At 38.6% G+C, this 22,162-nt stretch overlaps 2 protein-coding genes across 5 annotated transcripts in view; both read left to right on the forward strand.

The window, feature by feature from the left end:
• The window catches only part of LOC108977908 (glycerophosphocholine phosphodiesterase GPCPD1-like), a 15,080-nt gene extending 7,771 nt beyond the window's left edge, over positions 1-7,309 (forward strand). Inside the window, exons 1-3 of one of the 4 annotated variants that reach the window (XM_018947880.1) lie at positions 1-3,453; positions 4,085-4,156; positions 5,138-7,309. In XM_018947880.1, the coding sequence (XP_018803425.1) occupies positions 3,352-3,453; positions 4,085-4,156; positions 5,138-7,051 (2,088 nt within the window). In that variant the 5' untranslated portion in view covers positions 1-3,351 and the 3' untranslated portion in view covers positions 7,052-7,309. The remainder of the gene's footprint in view (positions 3,454-4,084; positions 4,157-5,137) is intronic. The other 3 variants (XM_018947881.1, XM_018947883.1, XM_018947882.1) reach the window with 3 other exon arrangements.
• Positions 7,310-19,206: 11,897 nt separating this feature from the next.
• LOC108977888 (glycerophosphocholine phosphodiesterase GPCPD1-like) lies at positions 19,207-21,504 on the forward strand. The gene has a single exon (XM_018947853.1). The coding sequence runs from the start codon at positions 19,207-19,209 to the stop codon at positions 21,502-21,504; it is 2,298 nt and encodes a 765-aa protein (XP_018803398.1).
• Positions 21,505-22,162: the final 658 nt, after the last annotated feature.

Here is a 22,162-nt window from a genome sequence, read left to right on the forward strand (position 1 = left end):
TACATACATAATACAAAAATATATCAAATATATTTTAATATGAAAAATCTTCTTTCTTGCGCCTGCAAAAGAAAATCAAGTAATTAGAAATCGGAATGCGACAAATTTGGCAATAGTACAAAAATTTCACTAGCTTTAAAAATATGCTTATCAACTTCTATAAACCTAGCTTCTCATTTTCGCACATGTAGATATTCAAAACTCTTTTATCTTTCTCGATATGCTGAAGTCAACAAACCAATCAATCACCTAAAAGCATTAAAGCTACGCCACTAATTATACTGAAATGCCAACAGGAAAACTATCAAGTTTTCACTTATGCCTCGCAGCTTGTCACGCGAAAATTTACCTAAAATAATCTATTTATATAGAGAAAATTTTCCCAAGAAAACAACTACGCAATAAGCGCAAAATCTGCCAGCGTTTCCTTCCCAAAACAACTTACCCCCTTACACTTTCTCATAAAGGCATAAAATCACCTCACTTCGCTATTTAAAGATGGATTTCGCAGGCTTTTTCGTGCAAAAAATGACGCAACGACCAGCCTTACTGTCGCCCAACAACTATTTACATACATACGGACTTAACAATTATAATGCTATAAGTAATCATGTGGGTAGGTGAGTTTCCTTGTTTACATTTCGATTTTTTCTTGATTTATTTTGTGCGAAATGTATTTTCACCCACCCAATTGACGGTGCGTCGCCAGCGCATTAGTCGAACGCCGCGAATTTCGTAGCAAACACGCGAGTGCCGAGAGTGTCTAGTGAACTATTTTTGTTGTTTTGCACAAAGTATTTCGCGCAGTGTAAGCTGAATTTAGTTTTTGGCGCAGTGCTGAAGACTGAAGAAGCTCAATGCATAAAAACTTACAACAACGTTATCTGGCAACGCTGAGAAAATGTGCCACACCAATGCCAACTTTTGCAGCACAAACCGTGACAACCCAACCGCAACGGCAACAACAAGTAGTGCAAAAACAAAAACAAAAACAAGAAATACAAACGCAACCATACAGCGTTAGCTCACCAAAGCGTTGTGCCTTGCCGCGCAATTTCGGGCAATGTTTTGATTGCTTTCACGTGGCAGCTGTGAGAAGCGTCGCCCTCAGCAGTTCAAGGTCGCATGTCACAAGCGCAACAAAAACAGCAGCAACAGCTACAGCGCCGCAAACAACAACGAAAACGCCAGTTACGACAGTAACAGTAACAGCCGCTGTTGACGGCATGACGGCCAGTTCAGATATAGCAGATATTCTCATTACAAATACAACAAAAATAACAAGTGCTAACCAGCAAACACGCGGCGCGGAGGTAAAATCAAGCGCAGAAATTTTAAATATAGCAATTTGGGTAAATCTGTGACACTTTTGCTTGCTTTTGCATTATGCAAAAGCTTTCCGAATTTTGTTACGCGCCCACTGTTACGTATACGCAGTGTACATCCCCTTTGAGCAGATAAATATCTGTGTCGCTTTGTCTGCGTCAACAGCTGATGCAACCTAAACTCTTGTCACTTGTGTTTTAGCTACCCAAGGCTGGCCGCTTAGTCGTCTCAAGTGTGTTGGGTGTGTGTGTGGGAGGAGCGCGAGTGAGGTAAATGGCTATATAGATTACTCATACGCCATGTGCGACGGTGTGTGCATTAAAAGCCCTGACGCGAATAAATAACCAGTTTGTTGCTAAGCGCTCTGCTCTGTTATATTGTTGGAAATAAAAGCTGTCAGAAGCTTACGAGCTTTTACTTTTACCTTAGATATGAGCTTTTTGTCGTTAACATTCAAATGGTGTCAAGCTTTAATGCTTTCAAATATTTTCTATGTGCTTTGTGGATTGATATGAAACTTGTTAGGCATTTGTGCGCATTGATAAGCATTTTTATGATGTATCTTCGCTAACTCATTTGACTAGACTTTTTGTTTGACTGGTGAAATCCAAAAATAAAACACAATTTGCCCTTACTTGCTCTTCTCTATTTATTTTTTATTTCTTAAAACACTTCTCTGCCTTCATTCTTTGTCTTTCGACATTTTATTTATATTCCACGCACGACTTCAACGCTTCGGCATTAACTGCCGATCACGTGAACACAAGTTCTCTGAAACAAAGTGCTTTTAGAAGACATGACAACTGCTATTAATAAACAATAGCGATAATTTTCTGTATTCTGGCGATCTTTGACAAGAAAAGACACGTGATCACGTGCTGTCGAGTGGTTTGCTGGTTGGAATGTGTGCACGTTAATCAGTGTGGGCGAAGCAAATGGACAGAGTGGGAATATATGGTATATACAAATGTGAGATAACTGTAGCAGCTAAATAGTGTTTTTTTGCCTTTTTTCTTGCAATTTGCTAATTTTTGAATTTGAATGGAGTACATACATATCTATATATCATATACCTATATTCTATGTAGAAGTCTTCGATACTAGGTAATGCATAAAAGTAATCTATGCGGCTAAATTCTGCTCCGTTCATATTTACAATCAAGTAAATACATGAGAAGCGTTGCAACACAATATGTAAACAACAAATACAAGTTATGAAATACAATTTATATGTAAATATTTTCATTATTTCGTCACATCGTCAAGCAATTGAAGAAAATTTGCAGAAAGTTGGTTGTGTTGCTATTTTAATTTAAAATTTTGTTTAATTTTGTGTTTCAACTTTGAATAAGGAAATAATATTTATATTCTCGAAAGGGCATATGAGAGGACTAATTGAAAATGAAGGAAGTGAAGCACTTTAATGAGTTACTATTTCACTGTGGCATCGATGAGTTTTTCGTTCCTATGGTAAGCGAAAGGGGGGATCTGTTACTTTTCGTAGGACATCGACGTGCTAATTTTCATCGGTCGGTGTAAGCAATAAAATCATGCTCCAACGATTACCTTGCTCACTTACGAAAGTCTACCATATCCCGATGGGTCATATTTGGCAAATGAGCACAGAAATTTTGAAAGAGTGCCGTTGCTGCTTTTGGTTTTCTCACACTAAGGTTTTCTGACTTCAAAAATTGAAATTGCCATTTTGAAATACCTTCATGTATATATGGCATAGTGCTGAAATATTATTATATTTAAAAATATATATATGTATAAACTCCACGGACATAGTGACGTAAACAAAGACGACAGCCAAAATTTTGAACCTTATGCATACTTATTATTTTTGAATTTGCGGACATTAGAATTATGTCAGGGGCACGCGTCTTCAATGCAATGATTGATTTCAAGCGACAGCTAGCCAAAACAATTCTAGATAACTTTACCTATATAATACACATATAAGTAAAACTTATCTACTTATTATATGCAGCTATTCGTTTGAAGCCGTCAAGCTCATTGCCAATGCATAATATCCACTTGCTGATTTGTTTACCGTTTTGTCCACAAATATCTTTTGATTTTCGCAATTGTTCATGTTTCGAGGTACAATTCTTGGAAGAAAGGGTAATTATCAGCCGATTGGATGTGCATGTATTTGATTTGGGGGGAAGTACGGTTTGGTTTTAGTGATTTTCTGAATAAAATTTGTTTTTAATGACTTTGATGGATCGATAAATCAAACTTAGCAATATTTTAGATTCAGGAAATTAGTAAAAAATGTGAGTGAAATTATGAAAATTGTTTTAATATGGGATTCATGATGAGGGTATAATTCAAATTTCATATCTTAAGTGCGCAATTTTTCGTACTTTTTAATTTTGTTTAACTTTTTTTATGTTATGTCAAGTTAAGTTACTTAAGTATAGCTAAGTTAACTTAAAATTTTACGTTTTAAGTGCGCAACATTTCATAACTTTTTAGTTTGTTTAGTTATTTTATGTTATGTAAGTTCATACTTTTTTATTTCGTTTAATTTTTGTATGTTATCTATGTTACGTTACGTTATGTCAAGTTAAGTTAATTTTTTTTCTGTGCTTAATCTTTTTACTTTGTTTTATGAACATATACTTTTTTTTGGTTAAGGTTACATTACGTTAAGTTAAGTTATGTTAAGTTTTAGCTACTTAGCTACCTGCCGCTTGCACCCACTCTTTATGCTCTTAAAATTAAAAACTTTTGTTTTTTGCTTTTACAGAACTCCAAAAGCAGTTATCAAAATCCATCATCTAATTCCCTCTCAACCTTATCCAACAAATCATGCCAACAGGTACTATTGGATTTTCCAAGTTATGTGTTTGAAATTGTTGTTGTGCACGTTGTGCTTAATTTTCTATAGTCTTAAGTGCTCAAGTCTTAAGTATTAAGTATCTGTGCTTGCTTTACCCGCTTCTTCAAATTTTTGTTCATATATTGATATTCTAAGAATTTTAATTCAATTGATTTTCTTTGTAAAATTTCGGCATTCAAGAAATCGAAGATTGACTGAAACTGAGGATTCTTTCGCTTTGCGCTCGACTGTACTCTATTTATATAATTATGGTACTGTTCATTTTTATTTTCACGAAATCAGTAAGAATCGTGGAAATAAACAAGTTTTGCATTGTCGGCTTATCAGATGTTTCTAGTAATACCTGTGTTGTTCTAACAACGGATCATAGGGCAGTAACATTCATGATTACTTCCATCAAAACAATCTATTTTTTCAGCACTCTGTTTCATAAAAATAATATATGTATGTGTTGAGTGAGATCAGCTTTTCAGGAAGCTGCTTGTTAACGAGCTTATCTATTAAGATCCGCTTTTTAACTTGATTTGCATTCGGGAAGGCTCGGCTGACGCACATGATGAAGTCAGATTCGTGCGCTTGACATTCCACCCAGCTAACCGTGTACATATGTACATATGTAAGATTAATCCCTTAATCGCATCTTAGTATATGTCTTAGTGTATGTCTATTATCAGCAGTTATAGAAATTCAGAAATCATAACCATATCATTTTGTTGTTGTGTCGTTGAAATCGCAATACCTGTATCTACAGAAACAATTGCGCCATTTAGCGTACCACAGTCTAGTTTTAAACTAAGCTTCCAATCAAGCATGTCCGCAGTTAAACGCTGACAAGCAATAGCAAAAGTCACACTTGTTTAAATCGCACTAATCTTAAATAAACTTAAAACTTAACGCAAGATGTCTTTTCGTAAAATACTAAATGATTTTCGTCCTTTTCTTTTGCTCTTTTTCGTGCAGTGCGCTTCGTACGTGGACGCTGCTACGATCGTGAACGAACTACTGGTTTTGGAAACTGCCGCGGAAACGACGCCATGCACGCCGACGCTGCAGCAATTCGCTGTAGAACTGTACACGGATTTGGGTCCTAGCGAGCGCGTCGGTCTTACTGGTGACGTCAAGGCTTTGGGTGAATGGCGTTTGGAGCGCGCCATTGCATTGGAACCACAACAGGGCGACCGCAGATGGCAGGCCAATGTGCTGTTGCAAACTTGTCGCAATATAAGTTACCGCTATTTCATTTATGTGGAGGACAAGCAAGGTCGCAAGCAGATACGTCGCTGGGAGACACGTCTACAGCCACGTGTGCTCAAGCCCGCTGGCGCTGAGTCGGCTAACAGCGAGACGCGCATTGATCGCTTCGGCGATGCCGATGGCAGTGGTGAGACACAAGTTAATCGTGGCTGGTTGACCAATGATTGTATAGTGCAGTTGAAGTTCGAACGTGAACAAATGTTCCAGGTGCTTGATATTGAGAAATTCGACCCGGCCGATGAAGTGTTGGTGAAGATTTTGCCATTGAATGAGGAGGGCGAACCGAACGAGGCGGGCGTAAACGTTGAGGTGGCGAAATTGAAATATGCGCAGAGTCATTTGCAGCCGCAGCAAGCTTTCGGTATTGCATATGAGCAAGGCGATATTGTTGTATTCCATATTACGGCACCATGTCCTTTGCAGACAGCGTTCGCAATTATTTTTCACACACCCGATCAGCGTCCAGTCGGCAAGGCTGTTATTACAGCCGCACAGCTGGAGGGTAGCGAGGGTGTGCTGGAATTGTCTATCACAGAGCCGGTGCCTGAGGCCACCACCATTATTGCGCGTCTTACACTACCGTACCTGATTGTAAAGCCGTTCGCCGATAAGACGCTTGACTTTCGCACCACATACGCGCACTACTGGCCCAGGAGCTGGCCGAACTTGAATGTGGGTCATCGCGGCAATGGACGCAGCTACATTGCCGATCCGCCAGCCGAACGCGAGAACACGATCGCTTCGTTTATGCGCGCTTATGAGAAATTCGCCGACATGATTGAACTGGATGTGCACTTAACGGCCGATGGTGTGCCAGTCATCTACCATGACTTTGGCATGCGCACAGCACCGCAGGGTAAAAACATCACGAAGGCTGAGCAGCTGCAGTATGTGCTGATTAAAGATATAAATTACGAGAAATTGAAGCAGTTACGCGTGTTCGCCATTATCAATGGCAAGCCAGTCGAATTTCCATCACACAATGCAGAGCCACGTGTGGAGCACCGCATTTTCCCCACGCTAGTCGATGTACTCGAGGGTTTGCCCAAGTCGTTGGGTATCGATGTGGAGATCAAGTGGCCACAGCGTCGTGCTAGCGGCGCGCCCGAAGCGCATCAGACAATCGATAAGAATTTCTTTACTGATCGTGTGCTAGCGACCGTCATCAACCATGGCTGCGGCCGTCCGCTGCTCTTCTCCAGCTTCGATGCGGACATATGTACAATGTTACGCTTCAAGCAAAATCTTTTCCCTGTGATGTTCTTGACCCAAGGTCAAACCAAGAAATGGTCGCCTTTCATGGACTTGCGTACACGCACTGTCGAACAGGCTATCAATAATGCCCAAGCTTTCGAGTTGGCTGGCACGGCGCCACATGCTGAGGACCTGCTAAGTGAAGAGGGGGCGCAGCTGTTGCAGAAGGCGCGCGACTTGGGACAGATCTCACTGGTCTGGGGGGACGATTGCAACTCCAAGGAACGCGTGCAGTACTTTGTGGAAATTGGTGCGACTGCCACATGCTACGATCGCACAGATCTATACATACCGGAAGGCAAGGAGCGTGCATTCTTCAATTCGTCCAGTCTCTTAGCAGAGTTCGAGGAGCAATGTCTGCGCTAAGCGGCTCTGTAGTCGATAGCGGGAGCAGCGAAGTGATAACAGGGGTGAAATACAACCCTGAAGGGAGGGTAATTTATAAGTGATTGTGATCGGCTTGCCGATCGGAGCATTGGGCGGGAAGTATATGCCGAGTTTTATACGTGGGCAATTTGAGTAACGGCATTATTCACTTTTAATAAACTTAGCTATATTTTTTTATAAAACATATTCACAAAAACATTATACAAACAAACAAAAAAAAATCTTTAAGTTGTCGCAATTAAATTTTAATTAGTACACACAAATACACATATAAATAAGCAATAATAATAACAAGACACAACATAATTTAATGTTCAAAATCGTAGAAAGAAAAACAAAAAATACGCTTAAAATAGTTCCGCTAAAGAAACAAAAATACAAGAAAAACTTGGAACTGTTTTTTATTTAAGTCGCCACTTGCGATCAATGCGGTTCGCTGGCGAGCGCTGGTCGCAAAGTGTGCGCATGAGAAGTCCAAAGCGAAAGTTTAAGGTACAGTAGCGTTGTATGTGTTGGCGGCTAAACGGCTGCGCCTACAGCTCGAGCGCCAGCATGGAACTGTGGTGTGGCGGCGGTGACCCTCCCAAGCAGTAAGTAACTCTGCCCCTGATGCAAACGTACAGTACCAGCAACAACTCTTGAAAAAAAAAGCAAATATGAAGTGAGAGTCTGTTTGACTGAAATACAGGGTGGGCGTCACTCGAACTAATAGGCCGAGTGGTGCTTGAGAGTGCTGCGTGCTAGTTATGGACCCATATACAAATTACTATTTTACCTTATAACTTTGGCAGTTTTTCTTTCAAACATTTGCTCTCTTGAAATTTAGCAATTACAGTAGCTTAAAAAATGTATTGACGAACATTTGAATTTATTATGTTTTTAGTTTACAAATATGAATATAAAATTTATTGTGAAGATTTTTTGTTGTTTTTTGCAATAATGCTCAGGTGAAATTATATTGTTATGTTTTAAGTAGTTAATTGTTTTAAATTTACCTAAATTTTTATTTCACATATCGTACAAATGCTTTGAGATTTATTGTAACTCTTAAGAAAGAAGATATAATTGGAAACTGTTTTACTTGTAGTAGTAAAATCTTATAGTTTTATTATAATTTATATTTATTAGACAATTTTAGTATAAAATATCGGTAATATTTTTAACTGAAAGACATGTGACTTATTACGCTTGTGGGAGTCTAGAGTAATATACCAAACTCCAAATTATAGAGCTAAGGAACTAGTTCCTGAAAAAGTTATTGATGAGATTTAAGCGCCAAAACATTAGATCCCACGAGTTCACACCGCAAGGATATTTTGCATGAGACCGAAGTGTACCGGACTCATGTACACGAGTTTATTACGGATTAGTCGTGCAAAAAATATGGCTCACAAAGCAGTCTTAAGCATCTAAGCCTTAGCATGGAGACAAAATTAGTATGCTCCAACCTTTTATGTAAAATTTGGCTTTAATAATTTACTTGAACGACTTATGAAACGTTGACAGCTCTGAAACCATACCAAGCCATTAAAGCATGTGAGAAAAATATAAGTCATCGTGGGGAGAGAGCAAACACGGTGACAACTAAACCGCCTTTGAGGAGGGAAACAACTTATTAAGAACTGTATAGTATTCAGCCCACTTCACTTGGAATAAGAATTCAAAAGGTGTTTTCCGAGATAATCTTTTCTATACTGATCTAACTTACTCTACTGAGTGAAATTCATCTAATTTTACAAGAAATTGGAAATATTGAAATGTGCCTAAAAAGCCACAATCTTACCACCGAAATAGTCCCTCTTAAGCTATAAAGGATTTTTCTCCGAATAAGCTCATAAATGTATTCGATTGATAGATCGATGCTATGTGACTATAACAATGACAACAACTTATTCTACGAAAGGTATTTTTAAGACTCAAAACTCATAAGGTTCCAATATAAAGATCTAAGCAAACAAATAATGTGAAACAGATGGAAGCATACCTACTGAATATTCGAATAGCGGCGACGGAAAAATACCTCAAATATATGTATTTGCATAGGTATGGTTGAAAACCTAATCGCGTTTAAATTAATCACTTCGAAGATCATATTTTTTGATGAGAGAAGTAACTGATAATTAGAAGAACTTTCTGTAAAAAGAAAATATTGGCATATGACAAATCCGAAAGCGTATGACTAAACATATGGCAATCTGGAATAATTGCTAAAGGCTGATTCGAAATTTCTATCTGTTCTTCAACAATGTTGGCTACATAACAAAGTTGACCGATTACACTGATATTGTGGGGGCTTCATTCCAACGCAAGTGTGCGTAGATAGACAGACTAGTATGTACATGGTGTTTTACCGTTACAACAACAGTAAATGTCTTGCATTCAACTATTGCAGTCTTTTGTGCTTCTAAGCGAAAATTAAGCGACGATATAGGACTAGGACATAGTCAGCCACTTAGTTATGACAGATAACCAAAGATAATGAGACGCATGACATTCCTTTCGGCAGTATAGTTGTTGTTGCAGAAGCATTGAGGAAATGCGGCGGAGACACTTCTTTATAGATACCGGTTTAAAGACATTAAAGACATCTAATTAATAGAAAATTTCAACGAAATAGTGGCGAAGATTTTCTTGTGGGAAGACAAGGAAATGCTAAGTGACATGAGTTTTGTGAAACATTTCCAGGAAGTCCAAATTAAGGTCCAGCAGTTCTGATCTAGTTCTTAATGCAAAAATATTCACCACTTCATAACTATTAAAGTTTGGAAAATTCATTAGCTTTATAAAAAAACTGAAGATATGCGTGAACAAACAAAGGAAAAATTGTACAAAAAGAGAAAACTGGAAGAAAATGTTTAATAATGATATTGAAGTAAAAGTAATAGTAATAGATAATGTATATAAAAATATGTGAATTTAGTCAAAATAATGTATTTAAGTTTCCTTTTAGAAGACAGTCTTATGACCTAAAGACATGATTTCGTTTTATGAAATTAGCGGACTTTTTTTGAAGGCGTAAACAGTTTTAGTGATATATTTTGTAATTTACTATATATGTATGTTAATATGTACGTATGTGAATTGAAAATTTTTAATTTTCTAAAGGAATGTTTTTGAATTGTTTAAGGCAATTTGAGTTCTCAAAAAATAAAACATGGTTCAAGATTCAATTATTCATTGTGTCCTTAGCAAAAAAGCACGAAATGTTTTCATTCTTATTGTTAAAATTATGTCAAAAATTTTTACAAAAAAAAAAAAATTATAATAATAATAATAATAAAATATGAATAGACTGTATAAGGGCTCAAATCAGCAATAAGTAGAAAAAGAAAGGTGTGAAACCAACTGAGAATATATAATTTGAAACGATTACGAAGTACACAACCTGTCAAAATATTTTTTATGGTATTTTCGGAAATTTTCAAATTTAAAAATTTTACTTTTGTTTGTTTTTGCAGTGCTTTGTATAAAAACTGTGTGATAAATATTTAAAAAAAATCATCAATTTCTAATAAAGTTATAAAAATGTAAGCATATTCCAATATTTGAAGAAAATGGACAATAAGAAGCAAAGCTTAAAATAATCTATGGGGCGAAAAATATTAATATTATTTCTGTGATTACTTCAAAAATATATGAAATATATATGCATACAAATATATTTTAGAAAATAGAAAATATTTCAGACTTTCGAACACAACGAGCCTACGGCAATATAAATCAAATTATTTCCAATAAAAAATTCATGACAAAGAGCTTGCTGGAACAAATTTAAATATTTAAATTACTAAAAAATATGAACAAAGTAATATTTACTATAAAATGAGTTTTAAAATATTTTCTATAATAACAGCTGCACCGTGATGACGGACAATGTTTTGAAAATAATAAACATGAAACTAAAATATTATTGAGCAAGGCGCAATTCGGGGTCGGCCTTTGGAAAGCAAAAAAAAAAAAAAAAAAAAAATAGAGGGAAAAGTTTTTTTAAATAAAAATTATAACCATTACTCTTAGAAGCTGAAAGCAATTGCATATGAGTAGCTTACATAATTCGGGTGAAATAATTTTACTGACAATTTGAAGCGCGTAAAAAGGTGACTTTAGAAACCTCCTTGAGTGCTAAAGTTAATATAAGCGGCTTAGACGTATTATTTGTAAAAAAAAAAACTTTAATTGTTAAAAATACGCAAGCAATAGAAAGTTTGAATATAAAAGTTTTGTTGTATTAATTAAATGGCTGCGTTCTTCATTTATCAGATTTACAAATGTTTATATCAAAATTATTAAATATTGTTATATTAGAAGTAAGTGATATTATTTATTAAAAGTGTCAGTAGAAACTGCATGTACCTGTAAACAAAAGAGAGGCTTTAAAAGAAGAGCAGTGCTCACAAAGAATATTTATCAATCACTCCAAAATTGATTTCAATAAAAAAATTCAAAACTATTCAGCGTTGTTTTATTTTGAGCAAGTAGTTCACCGGTAAATTATTTTTACCGCTGTTCAGTAAAGGTGATAAATGATAAATGCACGAATGCATTCCCATTAGTATGGGTTAAACTAACTCAGAGAGTTGTAACGTCGAACTAAGACTTTACTCGATAGAGGATTTTCATTTTCAGTTCGAGGAAGCTTTTGTCGCGGACTTAAAGCACTACTTCTTAATTCTGGACGGGAACATAGAACTTTAATTTACTCTGCCCTTCAGGAACCGGTTTTCAAACGAAAAAGTGCCCTTAAGCTACATATGGGCTCAGATTGAAGTTAGTAAGTGGAAGAGCGTATTATTAACGTATTTTTTCAACAACCGATTATAGCCCCATTTGACATATATTTAGGTTCGTTAAATGTAACGAACATGGGGTTAAAAAACTGCCATAATATCTCTTAGAAGACTTCAGCTGATTCAAAAATATTTCCCTCCTTTTTTAATGTCTAAGAGTATTGTATAAAAATCTAGACCTTCAGAACTAATATATCTTGTGAAATGAGACGCTTTTAATGGCAAAACAAAAAAAAAAAAAATAATGAGTGACGTATAGACTTTGGTCCTTCTTCATCGAGAGAGGACTTTACTTCTCAATTGACTACTTAGTCCGAAGTAGCATCTATTGGCAAGATATAGCCTGCGTTGGATTTCCAGGCTGACGTGGTTGTCGGTGTTGATGCTGGAGCCAAGTACGACAGGTTTGATGACAGGAGATATTTCGTCTTGCCCTTGGTCACTACCAAACCCATTTGCTTTGCTTCCTTATCCAGTCTGAAGAAGGCAAATCTAACGCAGTTGCTGAGATTTATGGCTTCTCCGATCAGCTCTGCAGCTCGAATTGTTTTCTCCAGCACTACATTGAAGAAGTCGAACGATAGGGAGTCGCCGTGTCTGAAACCTGAAAGCGGTCTTGATGGAGCGTTTGGTATTGTTCAATATCAGTATACACAGCCGTATTAGTTTTGTGGGGATACCAAATCCACGCAGGCAGCTTCTTTCCGTGCTGTCAAAAGCAGCATTGAAATCGACGGTTCATTTTAATGGGACTTATCCCAAGATGTGGATATCTCCCTTTTTGTGGATGTTTTCGTACGACCATATTGTACAAAGTAGCTGATGGATGCACCATATCAGTTCTTCGCCGCAGTATTGGAATATCTCGGTACGCAATCCATCACCCACCCCGCGCTTTGTTGTTCTTTAGATGGGTAATTGCTATTCGAACTTCTTCATGGTTGGGCAATCCAACGTTTGCTTCATCGTCATCGATTGGGGAATCAGCAGGCTGGAGAAGTGTTCCTTGCATAATTTGTTATACTTTGGACGCCGCTTACTATATCATCTTTGGGGATTCTACAAAAATATGCTCCGGCCTTCAAACCTTCTGTTAATCGCCGCATTTTTTCGCAGAATTTTTGATCATTACCCTTGTCGGAAAAGCTTGTTCGTACTCACGCATTTCACTCTCGCGTTTTTTGTCTTCAAATATGTACGCACGTCTAAATCACTGGAGACGTGTCTTCCGTCTATCAAAACATGATCGATCTTATTAGTGGGTTTTCGATACGGAGACATCCAGGAAGATTGATGAATTTTTCTATGACAGAATCTAGTACTACAAATAACCATAAACAATTATCGATCAGCCGCAACTAATTTGGGGATGTTTCATAATGGAGGCTGAATTTATCGACCTTTTAGCCTTCTGGCACGATATGTTGAAGGCTTCGTTTGTGGCGGATTCAGCCACAGGGGTACTCGGCGACGCAGTCTCTCTCCTTGCGCTCTCCTATATGGTCAGTGCTGAAAACGCCAAACGGATATTCTTAGGCTACCCAGAGGATATTTGGTCTAAGACTGGAAGTCATGAGATGCTTGAGCCATATGTAAAAGAGTCGTTTCTGGGCACTCTCAAGTGAATGGCTATCAGAGAACTTTCCTCACTTGCGTGAACTTCTACACATGACTCCATCTTAGTGTACTTTTATCATTTATTGAAAAGGATAATATAAACTTCACAGTCGAAAAAAATGTCAGCTTTAGCGACTAAGACCATCACCTTCCTAACTTATTAAGTAAATAAAATTCTAAACTAGTTTTTTACATTATCACACTTCAAAATATGTATGTATATGTTTGATTAGAGATAGAGAAGAAAAATTTTATAATGTATTTTATATTAGAATGTGTTAAATTTGTTAACAATTCCTTAAGTTATCATTATTTAGTTCTAGTCGGACTGATCGGAGCTTAATGATAGACACTTTTCTATTAGATATTGAATTCCCCAAGTTTCAATATGTGTCTGTACACCTATTAATTGTTGCGTAAACTTCCAGAAATAGGAGAAGTAGCTCGATTTATAAATATAGCAAAAAAAAACCAAAAAAAAAAAAAACTTTTGACATATTTAATTGCAGTTGTTTCCATTTGATGGGTTTAAAGGTCTTTCAAAGCACTGATTAAATGGTCGGTTTGACAATTTTTTGCACGAAAATGTGCTGTCGCAATATAAATTCACAACGACTCAGCGAAGGGAATCATTTAGTCTAAACAACACTATGAAAACAATATGAAATCAGTCCCAGAAAAATTAGTACAAGCATACTCACAACAGCCGGCGCGCTTTAATAGCGTGGTAACGTGAGAAATCTTGTTTACATTAATTAAGTAGTTCGATTTGTTTAAGAAGATCATATTTCACGCTGAACAATAAACAATAAGGTGTGAATGTCAAAAACAAGCGGAAAATGGAAGATGTACATAAAGCAAACAAGTTGTGTGTCACTCGATCTAAATTCGTTAGAAAATTCAATGTGATGGAGTGTGTTTACACTACCAGCTGAGTAATTAAGTTCTTCAGCACCTGAATAATGGATAAAAATAATATTCTAATAAGTCAATTTCTTACGTACTAGTAAAAGACGTATATTAAGAATGTAATTATGAGGTAAAGGGTGATGCATTGCGAGGTTCTCTACTTTTTTAAAGAAAAAACACAGAAATTTCAAATTTAATAGTTAATGTTTGTTATCTTTCGAAAGAACATTCTTAGGCATTTACTTCTTTCAGGGGCGGATCACCGGGAAGGGGGTGGCTGGTGTGTTGATAATGAGGGAGAGTTCCCCCAAAAAAGTAAAAAGTTTGCAACGAAGCTTTTTGGTACCCCTGCTTCTCGCCGTGCCCAGGGTTCGTTACAATGAATTTGTAAATGCTGGGGCTCTTCTGCGAATCGTACTTTATTTTATTTAACTTATATATTTTAGTTAAAGTTACAAAATTGTCTCCTGCGTTTTACTGCCGTCGCCCGAGGAGAGTGCTGTCAGGGTAACGGTTCCGTGTGGTCCGTTAGGGCAATACCGTTTCCCGCTCTGCTGTGCTCCTGGGTGCTAAAAGACTTGCTGTTCTGTACCACGACAATTACGCTCGGCTACTTCTACCGGCGCTCGCGTGGACTTCGCTGACGATATCCTGCGACGTGCGTTGACGCTCCCGTGCACTCGTGCAGGTTTTCAATGACGGTGTCCTGGCGGTGTTGATGCTCCTCCGCTATGGCGACTGCGCCCGGCTATCTCTGCCGGCGCTCCTGTATGCTTTGATGACGATGTCCTAGCGTATACGTTGACGCTCGCGTGCTACGACGACTACGCCTGGCTACTTCTGCCGGTGCTACGTGTAGGCTTCAATGACGCTGTCCACGTTGCACTCGCGCGCTACTCTGGTGATGTCCTGTTCGACCACCTTTGCCGCATAAAGATACCGGATCACGGAAGACTGTGTCAGCGATCGCGATGTTAAAGGTTGAGTTGGTCAGAGGATAAACTCACTACCAAGTTCACCCTTAACAGATRGCGTTTACAAGTCAGAGTACCAAGACTAGCTAGAGAATAAACTCACTGCGTACTCTGATGCTGAACATGTATACGCTGCCACAGTCCCGTCCTGACTGCCTGATCATCGGCCATCTAACTCCCCACCAAGCATGTGCTGCATGCTAACACATTAGCAACATGTTGCTTTGGGATGGCGTGTGTTGCTGGGATGGCGTATGTTGCTGGCAGTGGCGTGATTTTACCGCTGCGTATGCATGCTTGTTGTTGTTTCGTCTGCTTGTCTGATTTCTTCGTCTCCGTGGTTATCCAGCTGTATTGCTTGCGTGGCGTTGTTTTCCCATTGTGTTGTGAACAATAGGGTGGGCCTTTATGGGTTGTGTAAATTCTATATAGATATTTAGTTCCCACAAGTTATACATTATTTCCACTGAGCCACAAATGTCATAAATAACCAATAGCATTTTCATCTTATTTTCAAGTTTTTTAAATTTATTTCTTGCGCAACCAATGCAGTATGAGATGGTGCAAATTCAGACATAGTAACATTTCAAGAATTCACTTTTAATTTACAGCAAAAAATTGGAAAACACCTAAAGTATATATTAAAAATTCACCTTTCAATTTGATCACAGTAGTAACAGTATTGAAAAAAACAACCAAGAGGAGATTTCACTTTCGGGAACTGCGTTAGGACGCGTTGGTTTTGAAAGACATGATTGCAATAGGCACTGATGGTTGTATTGTTATGTTGGGAGATCGTGGAGCTGTAAAGGAAATACAAAAAGGTACCATGTTTTTCAGAGAATTGACAACATATTTCCAAGTTTCAAGACCGAAACGTAACACTGTTTTAGCTCAACCCTTGGGCAGAAAAAATGTGCAGCTTTGTGAGACAAGGTAGGTACAACGACATGATGCCGTTCATCAATTCACAGTCATCCTTCCAGAAATCGTTCAAGTATAGACAAAAATAAGCGAATGCAAGAATAGAACGACTGCTGTAGAAGCGTCGAACTTAGTCACAGTACTGCGCAACTTCGAATTTATTATTGGAATTTTTTGTCTCAGTGATGTTTTGTCACTGACGTAGCCATTTAGCGTGATTCTGCAGAACGAATCAATCGACCTTACGAAAGCATCAATAACGTCACAGCAACATTGGGTGCAACACTGAACACGCGAAGAATAAATGCTGATCATCACCTTAATGCAAATTTTTCAAGTGCTACACAGATAGTTGCAAAATTAGATGTTGAAGTGGAAAACTCCATAACACTCAAAGCTGGGTTTCTGCATACATTCCATTCATTGACACGGTCATGCAAGATTTTAAAACGCGGTTTTTCGATGAAGTTCTTGAAAGTTTCAATTTGAGTCAGCTGTTTCACGTACTTTGCACTTTGCCAGCCACAAATTCTAGCGCTGAAAGATCCGTTTTTCTTTGCACCGAATAAAGCCTTGCCTCAGAACAAGGATGCTCCAGAAAAGATTGACCGGCTAAGCACTCCTCAACATAAACTACAAAATTCCTGTTGAACCAGAGTAAGTAGTAGAATAATTTAGTAAAATTTAGCAAACTCCTTATTGATTTTATGCTGTAAATTAAATGTTAAAATATGTATAAAAAATAAAATTATATATATTCTTAAATCAGTTACAAAATCATAAATGTCTACCTCTTTATAATTCTACTCTGGTTCCGCCCCTGACTCTTTCAAATGTTGGCCGTGGCTCAACGTGTCAAATGATCCATTCGTTGAGTAATATTTTCGATGACTTGTTTGAACGTTTGCTCCAAATAGCTGCTATTGAATCTCTTCAGGTTGGTCTTCGTCATAAATGCGACAGTTGTAATTGTTTTCATACACATTAAGCAGAAATGGGCCTCAGTGCTGAATAAAATTGGGTTCGAGATCGTCGGATTTGGACGGATTTCCACGTTATTTGAGCGAAGCGCATGAAATACATTTTTTACAGATCGTGAATTTTCGTAGTAAAGTTGAACGATTTATAAAAGTTATTCAGGCGTAAGTCTTTCCATGATGCAATGTCAAACAATACTGAAAAAAATAACATGACAGCTTGACACATCTGTCAAACAAAAAAAAAAAAAAAAAAAAAAATCAAGCTATTGAAAGAAGTAACTCTACGGGGTCACCCCTTACTACTAAAAAATAATAATTATTCATTGAGTGATTGCATTTTTAAGGTTATGTTAGCAATGTCTAATATGAATGTTATAAGCGCTGTTATTAGAAAATTTACGACCATTCTGATCAGTCATCCACTTGTGGTCAAAGAAATTTCTGCATAAATTAAATGGTATTTACCCATATTTTTCAAATCCAATTCATGGGTTGGTTACCTTTGCAGTTTACATGGCGCTCCATAAATGACCCGAGGCAGCTTTAAATTTGAATAAATTTGAATTCATTATAGTTATAGACAACAGTGGGTACTAGATAAAAGCGTCCTCAAGTAAATTTCTGGAAATGGAATGGTTGATGGTGGGTACGTTGAACTGTTTATTTCTCTAGATTGTAAAGGTAAGCAAAAAACAAAAAACGAACGTTAACTTCGGTTGCACCGAAGCTAAATATCCTTCACAGGTGCATTTCTGTTAGTAATTATGTGCTCAGTTTGTATGGAAGCTATWTGCTATAGTAAGCCGATCTGAACAATTTCTTCGGACATTAAATTGTTGCCTTACGAAATATTCTATTCCAAATTTCGTGAATATATCTTGTAAAATCTGAAAGTTTTCCATACAAGAACTTGATTCCGATAGTTCAGTTTGTATGGTAGCTATACGATGTAGTGGTCCGATATCGACAGTTCCGACAAGTGAGTAGCTTCTTGAATAGAAAATGACGTTTGTAAAACTTCCAAACGACATCTTAAAAACTGCGGGACAGCTCGTATATATACAGACAGACTGACAGACTGACAGACCGACAGACAGACGGACATGGTTAAATCGACTCAGCTCAACATACTGATCATTTATATATATACTTTATAGGGTCTCCGACCCTTCCTTCTGGGTGTTACAAACTTCGTGACAAACTTAATATACCCTGCTCAGGGTATAAAAATGAAGTGTTCTCTTGCGTCTAGTTTTAATTTTTTGTAACTGAGAAAATATCTTACTTGCTTAGTTTGATAGAATAAGTTCTGGTGGTCAAAGATAATAAAAGTACTCGTGAAATAGATAATATTGTCAGGGCTAATCATCACTCTGGAAATTCGTTTTCATGTGAAAGATGGATTACATAAATTCGTTGGGATGAACTAGCCACTCCAATGATCGGTAATAATACCGATAACGAATATGTTTTCTCTTACTGAGTTTTTAAAACATGTAAACCATTATTGAGAAGTCATAAAAATTAGGAGTTACATAAAACGCGAGTTCACTGTCTCTAAGTAATTGCTGGCGTCTGCTGGTCCAGCTAAGCCAATCTATGTAAATATAATAAAAACACTAAAATACACATAAAGAGAATCACCGTGACGTTATCTGTTAGCGGTGCTCTTACTCTTCTGTCAGCGCGCTTCAGTTAGCTCCGAAATGCCAAGCGGCGAGCGTTAACGTTAGATAAACGAGACGATCACAGAAGAAGCGACGCAACACGCTGCGCAGACGCATTAAATAAAGATAAACAGTAAATAACAAATATATAAAAGTAAATCAATAAAGCTGCAACAAAAGCAATATTATAAAAAAAATCGTACGCTTAAAGACGTCGAGAGTTCCAAGAGCAAAGTTTAAATAAAATATACTTTTCATTCTATAAGCTTTCAACCAATGAGTGCCAATACGCAAACGATACAACTAGTCGTATTATTTGTTGTTGTGCTGTACAGCGCGCTACTACCACGAACGGGAAGCGTAAAAAGTCAAATTAGTAGCTATGCAGACACAGCTGGTGAATGGTCGTTGGACTTGAAGAAGTCGTTAGTGAAGTTCGGCGCACGCGCGGCTGGCAAAAGCAACTCGGAAGCGCCACCATATAAGCTAACGTCGCAACAAATGGAAGACTACGAGGCAATAATGAGTGCTGGCGAGGATATGCCTAGCGATTCAGTCGCATATCGCAATCGCACAAAAGGCCAAATGGGCGACGAGTATGTGCCGGAAGATACGCGAAGCTTTCTCTGTCTGCCGATCATGCGTATTTTCACTGTGGATGTGCGTCGCGTTGTGATTGCAGGGGAGCGCGTTGCTGTGGTTGGTGATCATGCGCGGCTGGGCGCATGGCAGGTGGAACGAGCTGTGGTGATGACGCCAAGCGGTCGCGACAACGGCGTCTGGTCAGCTAAAGTGGCAATTTGCGCCAACGCGCGTATACACTATCGCTACTTTATCTTCAGCGTCGATAGGTACGGCAGGCGACGGGTGCACGAATGGGAGGGTGTACCGTATGGCCGCGTGTTGGAGCAATACCAGATGTATCGGCCACCTGGGAAGGATCAGTTTGGTTTGCTGTCACACATGACCGTGGGTGATGTGGAGCACGAAAAAGGTTGGCTGCGCCATGAGTATGCCATCGAATTTAAGTTCATTTGGGATCAGCATATGAAGTTTTACCCTTATATGCACTTGAATCGGGCCACGAAATTTCTGCTGAAGATGAGCGTTTCACAAAATGGTTTTGAGTTGTCGCCCAGCGCTTGGCGCGACACCGAACTGGAGGTGTCACACTACGCTTATAATCGCTCGCAGTTTAAACCGCAAACTGAGCGGGGCGTACCCTACATAGCGGGCGATGTTGTCATATTTCGCTTCACAGCCGCGCTGAACACCAAACACTCATATCAGCTGAGCGTTTTTACGGCGGATGGTGATCGCGTGGGCGAAGCACTAATTCTGTCTCTAGATTTGCGGGGCGGGGAGGGCGTGCTGACCCTGCCTATACAAGGCGCTGTGAATGGCTTTCAAGTTGGTGCGCTGACGTTGCCCTACGTGATTATACGCCCTTTGGTTGACGCCGCAGATTATAACTTGCGCGGCAGTTTTCAGCGCTACTGGCCCATGAATTGGCCATCGGTGGATATAGGGCATCGCGGCATAGGCGCCAGCTACAACGCGGATGCACCATTGATGGAAAATACTTTAGCCAGTTTTTTGTACGCGCACAGATTCAAAGCAGAAATGGTGGAGTTGGATGTACAGCTGACGCGCGACTATGTGCCGATAGTCTGGCATGATTTCGGTTTCAAAACCGCCCCAAAAGGGCGCTTTGTGGAGAGCGTAGAGGACTTGGATTATGTGCTAATTAAGGACCTAACCTATGAGCAACTGAAAAGCCGTCGCGTATTTGCTGTTGAGGATGGCGACATCTATGAATACACGAACTACAACGCGCGCAATGCTTCGGAGATGGAGCGTTTATTTGTTACGCTGCGTGAAATATTCCAAATATTGCCCTCAACACTCGGCCTGGATATAGAAATTAAATGGCCGCAGCCTTTAGTGAGCGGCGCATTGGAGGCAGCGCAAACGCTGCGGAAAAATCGCTTCGTCGACACCATTTTGAAAACGACCGGTATATATGGTTGCGGTCGTCCCTTATTCTTCTCCAGTTTCGATGCAGACATCTGCACTATGTTGCGCCTGAAACAGAATGTCTTTCCCGTAGCTTTCGTAACAATTGGTGAAACGCGCTTGTGGGAACCCTTTAAGGATTTGCGCACGCGCAGCTATCTGAGCGCCGTGAATTTTGCACAATCAGCAAATCTGTTGGGTACCGTGCCGCATGCGGAAGACTTTCTGCAGCACGGTGCGCTGCTTGACTTCGGTTTGGACTTGGGTCAGGCGACATTTGTATGGGGCGATGAGCTCCAAGATGCACGCATTGTTGAGCAATTCAAACGTTGGCATGTGTCCGGCGTAATTTATGACCGCATCGATTTGTACGGCCCGCGGCGCAAGCGCGAGCGCTTCTTCAGCGCACCAGAGTTACTCGACATATTCACGCGTCAGTGCATTGTTGTTGGACATTCCAACTGCAGCAGTGAGTTCGCGCTGCCGGATGGCTTCGATTTACATGGAAAACCGGTGAGTCGACTTGGCTGTGAGGTGATTGTGCAGCAGATCGGCTGAAAATCACACACGTATATTTATAGTAACTGTATTTGTAGCTAACGGAATTTTTAATCTAATTATTTATGTAAATAGTAATAAGGAACCGATCATTTTCGTGAATGTTATGAAAAGTGTTGTTAAAATCGGAAAATAAAAGTAAATTAAATTAATTGGTGCTTTTTAGATACTGATACCTCGTAGTATGCTGTATCTCGATCTAAGCAATTGAAAAACTATTCAAAAATATAGTCCCGAAGTTTCATTGGTTTACTCCGAATATTTCGAAGAAATACGCTGCATACTTTTATTTTTACTTTTTTCGATTCAGATAACAGGCTTAGTCAGGAAGTTGGCGGCCGCAAAATTGTCAATCACCGGGATCGTTGCTGATTCCGCAGTTTTGCCTTTTCCACATAAAATTATTTTTGTTTTGTGGTCCAATAATACCGCTTAATATATATGCGAAAAAATCGTATGTAATCAGTTTTTATTCTCTCATATTAAAAATGGCAAAAATTACCTTTTTTGATGGTACTAGAAGTAATCCCCTTAACTTTGTTGTTCAGTTATTCATAAAAGGTTCAGAAAAACTTCAGTACTATTTTTTTGGTGTTCTAAGAGTTCCTAATGGCAAAAGTGCATTTTGGTTTTTTATTTAATGATGAAATAAAAACAT

This window comes from Bactrocera latifrons, unplaced genomic scaffold (genome assembly GCF_001853355.1).
Source record: "Bactrocera latifrons isolate USDA-ARS-PBARC rearing strain unplaced genomic scaffold, ASM185335v1 scaffold_97, whole genome shotgun sequence".
Lineage (NCBI taxonomy): Eukaryota > Metazoa > Arthropoda > Insecta > Diptera > Tephritidae > Bactrocera > Bactrocera latifrons.